Source organism: Ammodytes marinus, assembly GCF_949987685.1.
Source record: "Ammodytes marinus genome assembly, chromosome: 6".
Classification (NCBI taxonomy): domain Eukaryota; kingdom Metazoa; phylum Chordata; class Actinopteri; order Uranoscopiformes; family Ammodytidae; genus Ammodytes; species Ammodytes marinus.
In genome coordinates this window covers 1827373-1835780 of record NC_137235.1, presented here as the reverse complement: position 1 = coordinate 1835780, position 8408 = coordinate 1827373, and the positions used below count along the sequence as shown (strand labels likewise).

General features: G+C 37.2%; 1 protein-coding gene across 1 annotated transcript; it reads left to right on the top strand.

Annotated features, from left to right (window-relative positions):
* Positions 1-2819: 2819 nt before the first annotated feature.
* LOC307252229 (somatostatin receptor 3) lies at positions 2820-7895 on the top strand (the record flags this gene model as incomplete). Its single annotated transcript, XM_080029851.1, has 2 exons — positions 2820-3482; positions 7146-7895. The coding sequence occupies 2 exons, from the start codon at positions 2820-2822 to the stop codon at positions 7893-7895; spliced, it is 1413 nt and encodes a 470-aa protein (XP_079885977.1).
* Between the last annotated feature and the right edge of the window lie 513 nt (positions 7896-8408).

The window sequence follows — 8408 nt, the reverse complement described above, 5'->3', positions numbered from 1 at the left end:
AAAATGTAAACTGTCTCACTGTCTAACCCTACATTTCTCTTACTGTGATGTCACTGTAAGAGTAATGTAGGGTTAGACAGTGAGACCATAAAACACTCTTTCTGCCTTTTCTCAGGCTAGGATGAACCAATTTCAATTTTTTTTCTTGCATATTTATACTATAGGATCTCAGAATTCAATACACCTTCATATTCCCACCAGTGAAGTAGGTCTTTAATACAACATATGACTTCTGTACAGGGTAATTTAAATCACTTAGCTGTCACTACCACTTATTTATTCTTACTTGTATTCATTTTTATACTTTTATACTTTCTTCTTGTTATAATGCTATCCTATTTTGTTATATATATATAATTGTTTTTATTGAAGAAGCTTACTCAGGGAGATTCGCACAGGAATCCCAACGCACCTTTACTGTCTTGTACCTGTGCAAATGGCAACAAACATATTCTATTCTATTATATTCTACACATTAATCATACTCTGAAAGCTTTGAGAAAAATATATGTTGGTCATTTTTTTTTTCTTGTACAATTGTTACTTTATTTCACTTTATAGAAATGTATACAGTAATAATTTGACGTTTTGTGTATGTTTGTTTTGTTTGTTTGCAGAGTCAGTGGTTTTCATAGCATGATCTGTTATGTCTGTGTGTTGTGAATGAAGCCGGGCCAGAAGACAATTACCTTAGATCAGTATAAAGGCATGAGGGAAGAGATAGTCTAGCTCTATCCATTTTGTGGGAGATATGTTACTGTTGTGTTTGTTTTACTATTTGTTATGTTATCTTAAAGGTGCTACAAGGAACTATTTTTGAAACAGTCTCATGTTTTCCTCTGACGTTCATAAATTACATGTAACAGCAAACGAGACCATCAGAGCAAAGAATGCTACTTTTATGAGGTTTTTCTTAATGCCTTTGTCATGGGTATACGCTCACCCAGGAACAACAGCTGGTATAGTAAATAAAATGTGTTAATTATTTTATCTATTCAACACTTTTAATTAGTCATGCAAGGCAAGATTATTTTTATAGCACAATTCAGACACAAGGCCATTCAAAGTGTTTTACAGGGGCATAAAAAGACATTACAGTGCTTCCCCTAGGAAATGTGTCAGTGAAGGTGGTCTTTTAAAAAAAAAATCTAATTAAATTAACGGGCGGAATGGTCGGTCGTGAGTCAAGGCGAGGGGGCTGCCATTGTTAAGGCATAAAGCGCTGGGGGAAACACTGCATTAAAAAAATTGAGAGATAAGAAAAAGATAGATAGATAGATAGATAGATAGATAGATAGATAGATAGATAGATAGATAGATAGATAGATAGATAGATAGATAGATAGATAGATAGATAGATAGATAGATAGATAGATAGATAGATAGATAGATAGATAGATAGATAGATAGATAGATAGATGGATGGATGGATGGATGGATGGATGGATGGATGGATAGATAGAAGGTGTGTGTGTAGGTTAAGGACATCATGTGCTTGCATTTATGGAAATGGATGCACATACAGAACAGTGTGGGAGATAGATAAAAGATAAAACAAACACCATGAATAAAAATTACTTCAGATTTTACAGGAGTAATATTCAACTCTTCATTCAATGAACGCAACGTCGGGGTTTGATTGATTGATTGATTGATTGATTCAATTTTATTTCAGACATATCAAAAAAAGAAAAATTTAAAGCATGAAAATACAATAAAAAAATATGTTCAAATGATTTCACAAATAAAAATAAACAAAAAATAAAAATAAACAAAATAAAATAAACAAAAAATAAACAAATAACATATTGAATTGATATGCCTGAAAAGGAGTAGGAAGAAGTATAAACGTATTTGATCCTCCCCCTTTTCCACAGCTCAATAACTTTATAATAATTTTTATTTTTATTTTATATTCTTGTCTTGTAAGAGATGGTAAAAACAAACAAGAAGCGAAAAAACAGTCGGACAAATTGTTAATATGTGTGTGGAAATAAATGTTCTCAAGTAACTTCCCTTTGCTTTGTCTTGCAGGTTCTCTGCTGTGCAAACGATAGAATCTCACCAACTGCTACGATGACCTCATATTCTTAAACATCTCCATGGAAACCCCCTACATTCCCCCAGAGCAGTAACGCCGCCATCTTTACTACCGAACTAAAATCTCCACGTCAGCAGTTAGGGTTGTGATTTATTTTTTACTGTTAATTTAAAATAATCACGGTTTCCTTTTCGGGATTGTATTCTTTTGTTAGACTCACTCGCTCCGTCGGATCAAAAATAAAAGGCAGAGATCGAGTATTTTCACAGCAAGCTAAAAAAAAAACATGGATGATCAACATAGGCCTTTTCCAACAACATATAAACAGAAAGAGCTGTCACTGAGCGATCAATTAACCCATTCACCTGTGGCTCCGTTCCTAAATACACACAGGTGCGCTCATCAAGCCATCTACGGCATCCCCAGCACGTCAAAATTAACATGTATTTTTAGTACTCAATAAAAACAAATAACAAATAAGTAACTCAAATAACCAAGCCAATTTCATCTTGCTGCATATGAAACACCACATAAAAACATTGCATCAAACCAACATAGCTGTTTAGTACTCAATAAAAACATATAACAAATAACACATACGTAAATCAAATAACCAGTTCAGTTTTATTTTTCCATTGTTACAGGTAACGAAACGCTGTCAGAGCAAACACAAACAGGCATAAAGTTGTCCACCAATTTACATTTACATAATTAAATCCAATCTCCAAGCCAAATTCATCTCACATAATCAAACATTGAACATCAAAACCACCAAAAAATGTCTCTTCTAACACCTAGCGACGACATTTTCCTTACCAACGGCACTTGCTTGAATTGCACCAACCATGAGCCTGACCCTCTCCCTGGCTTGGCTGGCGTCTTCATCCCTCTAATCTACGCCATAGTGTGTGTGGTTGGTCTGGTCGGCAACACTCTAGTCATTCACGTGATCGTCAACTACACGAAAAACGAATCGGTCACCAACATCTACATCCTAAACTTAGCCATCGCGGACGAGCTATTCATGCTAGGTCTACCGTTCTTGGCCGTGCAAAACGCATTGCTACAGTGGCCGTTCGGGTCGCTAATGTGCCGCGTAGTCATGACAGTTGACGCCATAAACCAATTCACGAGTATATTCTGCCTTACGGTGATGTCCGTGGACCGCTATCTAGCCGTAGTGCATCCGATTCGCTCGTTTTGGTGGCGGCGCCCCCGTGTGGCCAAAGCGATCAGTGCGACGGTGTGGGCCGGGTCGTTTGTGGTGGTTCTGCCCGTGGTCGTGTTTGCGGATGTCCTGAAGGATGATGGGAATTGTAGTATCGTGTGGCCGGAGCCGGCGGAGGTGTGGAAGACGTCTTTCATCGTCTACACCTGCACCGTGGGGTTCTTCTGCCCGCTGCTGGTCATCTGCCTCTGCTATCTGCTGATCGTTATCAAGGTAAAAGGCATTTATAGGGATGTTTATGTGTTTTTTTGTAGATTTTTTGTGTTTTTATGCTTTTTATTGGACAATTTTTATTAGACATGTTGTTGAGGGACAAGGTCAGGGTCAGGGTAAACTTTATTGTCCTGTTAAGGAAATTTGTCTTGGGCATTGTGCTACATTTTGCTTAACCAGTAGACAACAACAATATGACACAGTAAAAACACAGTAAAACCTACACATTGGACAAAGCTAAAACAACAAGAACATCACACGGTAATTCTAGGACATAAAAACATTCAGACAATTTAAAGTGCGAGGAAAGTGCGAGAAAAAGTGCTTGAGTTTATTGCACACTGCTCTATTGCACGTGGTCTATTGCACGACAGAGATGAAATGGGGCTTTAACCACTACACCTGCTGATCGGCATCAAGGTAAAAGCATTTATAATGAGATTTATGTGTTTGTGTTGTTGATTTTTTGTGTTTTAATCCTTTTTTTAGACAGTTTTTGTTGAGAGACAGAGATGAAATGGGGCAAAGAGGGGAGCAGCTACTTACTGATTGTCATCAAGGTTATAATATAAGGTTTACATTTAGTGACGTTTATTTTATTTATTTTATTAGACATTTTTTTTTGTAGAGACAGAGTTTAAATGTGTCAGAGAGGGGAATGACATGCAGAGAACGACCCGGGCTGGATTATAACCCGGGTCTGCTGTGAAGAGAACTGAGCCTCTATGGGGGAGCGCTCTAACCACTACACCACAAGTCCCACCCCGCCCCCCAATATTTATGTGTTTTCAAGTAGACCATGACAAACTTTCAAAATGTTTATGAAATAGTGTAATTTCTCCTATGATGATGAATATCCTGTAACAGTAAACCAAACCATTAGAATGCTATTTTTGTATCGTTATTATTATTATTATTATTATTATTATTATTATTATTATTATTATTATTATAGTAATATGTATGTGTTTTAAAGTAGCTAAAATGAACTGTTAAAATGTTTATGAAACAGTGAAGTGCACACAGTACAGGGACAAGTTGTATATTGTATCATCAGTATTGTCCAAACATTTATCTTCAGCTCACACCCATTAGCAAAGCACATCACAGCACTTACAGCTAAGTGACGAAAAGTACAAACTGGCTCGTAACCTACCTTCAATGTCTTTCTTTTTTTTTAAGATATTTTTTTGGCATTTTTATGCTTTATTGATAGTGTAGAGACAGAGTTGCAATGGGGCAGAGAGGGGAGTGACATGCAGAGAACGACCGCGGGCTGGAATCGAACCCGGGTCCGCTGCTGGCCGAGGCCCATGGGGGGGACGCCCTACCAACTGAGCTAAGGGCGCCCCTTCAATGTCTTTCTTAAACCAGATAACTTATATCATAGTTCCACCTTCCTTTTTTATTTAATTTATTTTTTTCTATTCATATTTTTCACTTTTCTAGTGTCTATTCTATACTTGATGTATTTAAATTGTGACGTATTTAATGCCCCTGTAAAGCGCTTCTTTGAATGGCCTTGTGTCTGAATTGTGCTATAGAAATAAACTGGCCTTGCCTTGCCATCCTATTCTGTTTTCATTAAATGATTTGATTAACAGATGTTTTCCCAAGACATTTAGTTTTTTGTATATTCAAAAATCGTTCCCTTCAAATAAAGTTGCAGTGCAGAAAAGCCCTTGGGAATGAATGAATAGCTTTAACCACAAACTGAAATAACAAATTGGAAAACACTATTATATTTATAATTGGCCTGTGGTCCTGGAGGGCGGTTGTACTTCAGTTGGCCCTGTGTTCTCCGCCATTATTTCTGTGCAGAGATAATGTGTTTTGATTCTGTGGAAGAACACGGAAAAGCTATCAACAAAAACACATGGGGAAAAAAAACGACTACATTTATTGTATCACTTTCAGCAATGTACGTTGATTGCTTTAAAGGATATAGAATCAATAATACACATTCTGAATAATGTGCCAGAAGTGTCCTTAAAACTTGCAGGAAATGCATTGTTAAGAGCTGTACATTGTTTGTTTTTGTATTATAAAATGAAAAGGGCGTTATCTAAAATATGTCCTTTAAAAACGTTGGACTTTTATTTGTTTTCAAAATTACAATATCATTTGAATTCTGGCTTTATCCAACATCTAGATTTTTAGTTTATAAAACAACTGGGAACAACTGCTTTTAGCTATAGTGCCCCCACCTCTTGGAATGCCCTTCAGAGCAACTTCAATATGACCATTCTCCCCACTTTTTCTTCTTTTAAATCTATGATTTCTGATTTTCACCATCACCACTGCATTTGTTTTAACTGAATTAATTTTTTAAGCTCTTTTATTGTAATTCTTTATTTCTTTTGATCTTTTTTATCTTGTTAGGATTTTGTGTTTCTCTGTTTTATTCTGTCACTCTGTTGATATTGTTGTTGTTGTGTTTGTTGTGCGCTCGTCGGCGTTGTAAATGAGGGGAACCTCAATGCCTTTCGAGTTTGTTTAAATAAAGGTTTTCATTCATTCATTCATTCATAAAAGATGCAAACATGCACAATTGGTTAGATAATGAAACACTGTTGAAAAGATTGTAAAGTTGGTGCTCTCAATAATGTGCCAATAGTGTTGATCTACAGTTCATTGTTGATATTTAAGTCGATAAAACATCTATACAGCCAGTATTTCAACATAAGTTTTTTTCCATCACTCTGAACCAGAAATCTCAACTTCTGAAGCACTTACATCAGCTAGATGTTTCATACTCATTCTTAGCACTATTCTGAAGGTCATTACAGTAGGATTTGGTCATGTGCTGTGTATTGTCTGATTCATGAGACATTTTCTTCTTAAAAACGTGCTGAAAATGCATTTTTAAAATACCAAAACTAGTCATCTTTATTTTATTTTCAGTAATCAATTGGCAAAGTGTCATGATGAAAGTACACCCTCCCGGGGATCCAACCAGAGACCTCATGGTTACTGGCCGGCCCCCCTTTCCTCTAAGCCTTCCTACCACCCGCCATTGCTCTTCTAAATAACCACCAGACATGAAAACAAACAAACAATTCATTAATTTTCTTCTTTTTCTTTCATAGGTGCGGAGTTTTGGAAAGCGAAATTGCAAAATGTGATTTATTCAAACATTGTAACCTATTCACCTGCACTCTCTAGTCTTAAACCTGCAGTGTGTAGAATTGTGGGTTTTATTTCCCAGCAGATTTTGTAGAAAGTAATTATAATATCCATAAGTACATTTAATTTAGTGCATCATCGCTGAACATTTTTTTTTTAATTACTTATTTTTTCCCTTAGAAAGGGTCTCATATATGTCCATATTTCTGCATATTTTGGACCAAGGCCTAGTGCCGCCATCTTGAAAGTGTCATAGTTGGAATGTCATCAGGTGCATTGTTTAAAATGTAGAATTGTTCTTGTCCTTGAAGGCCACTGTAGCTTCTGTTATTATTCTAAAGGGTTGGGGTTACCCAGGGAGCGCTGCATTCTAGAACTTTCTAGAACTTTCTTGATGATGTCATATTACACACTGCACCTTTAATACATGTGTATGAATAAAACGTCCATTCATAAATCAATGTATTTCTTTCTGATCTGCTATTTTCTCCCCAAATCCTCCACCCCAGCTTTCATTTTCTTCTTTTTCTTTCACAGGTGCGGAGTGTGGGAAAGCGTGCTCAGGCCACATCGTCTCGCCGCCGGAAGTCTGAGCGTAAAATCACTCGCATGGTGGTCGTGGTGGTGGCGGTGTTCGTTCTCTGCTGGCTTCCGTTCTACGCTCTCAACATCGTCAACCTGCTCATCGTTTTACCCAGAGATTTCCGAGGACTCTACTTCTTTGTCGTTGTGCTGTCGTACGCCAACAGCTGCGCTAACCCCATTCTCTACGGATTTCTGTCCGACAACTTCAAACGGGGATTCAGAAAAACCTTGTGCTGCTATTCTTCGCGGAGGGTTAAAAACACCGACAGAGTTTGCACGGACGTACTGCGACCGACAGAGGAATGGGGCGGCGGCGGTGGGATCGGGCTCCAAACGCTAAAACGTGAAGGAGTTATCGACGTGCAAGCGAGAAACTGCGACGAAAATCGTGAAGAAAAGAACGTTGAGATGAATGGAAAAGAAGGGGAGATGCAGATGAGTGACATGTGCAAATCGGCACAAAATGGCGCCCAAAGTGGACACACAGAGGGGCAGAAAAAGCAGGTTGTCGTGAGGTGTAAGTCTGAGTGTGAGCATTGTGCTGGACAGAGTAACACACATGGAGAATTATTGGCTGAGAAAGACCCAGTGTGTGAATCTACAGAGGCAGCGTCCTCTAAGGCAAGTACAAGCAGAAACAGGAAATCACAACATGAAGAATTCCCGGACGAAAAATCTGCACTCGAGATCAGCTACCTGTAACAGATGCAGACATGTTTGATTGACATTTATCATATTTTATTTATTTATTTATTTATTATTCTTCCGGACAATTACACACAATACACAATTTTCTCTTTGCATATTCACACATATTACTGCGTGTTATCGTCCGAAGGGTGGCAGGATATTTATAATTTATTAAGTGCAATTAAGTGTTTACAAAGGTACTAAGTGTTTGATTGGATTTCAGCATATGCTTTGTTAAATTGGTCTCACATTTTGTCACACTAGGGCTGCACAATATATGGAGAATGTATTGTTAAAGGGATATCAACATTTGCGCTAACACAGATATAACTTGAAATATGTTTTGCTTTAGTGATCAAGAAATAATTAAGAATACAATTATGAATGTAAATAATGCATTTAATTTTATTAATTTTTCAGTGTCTGGGGTTTAAGTTGGCAGTAAACTCACTCAAAGCAAAAAGGAAATTAAAACTGTACATCAAAGTATTTGTTTATGTATCGCAAGTGATTATTGCCATCCTA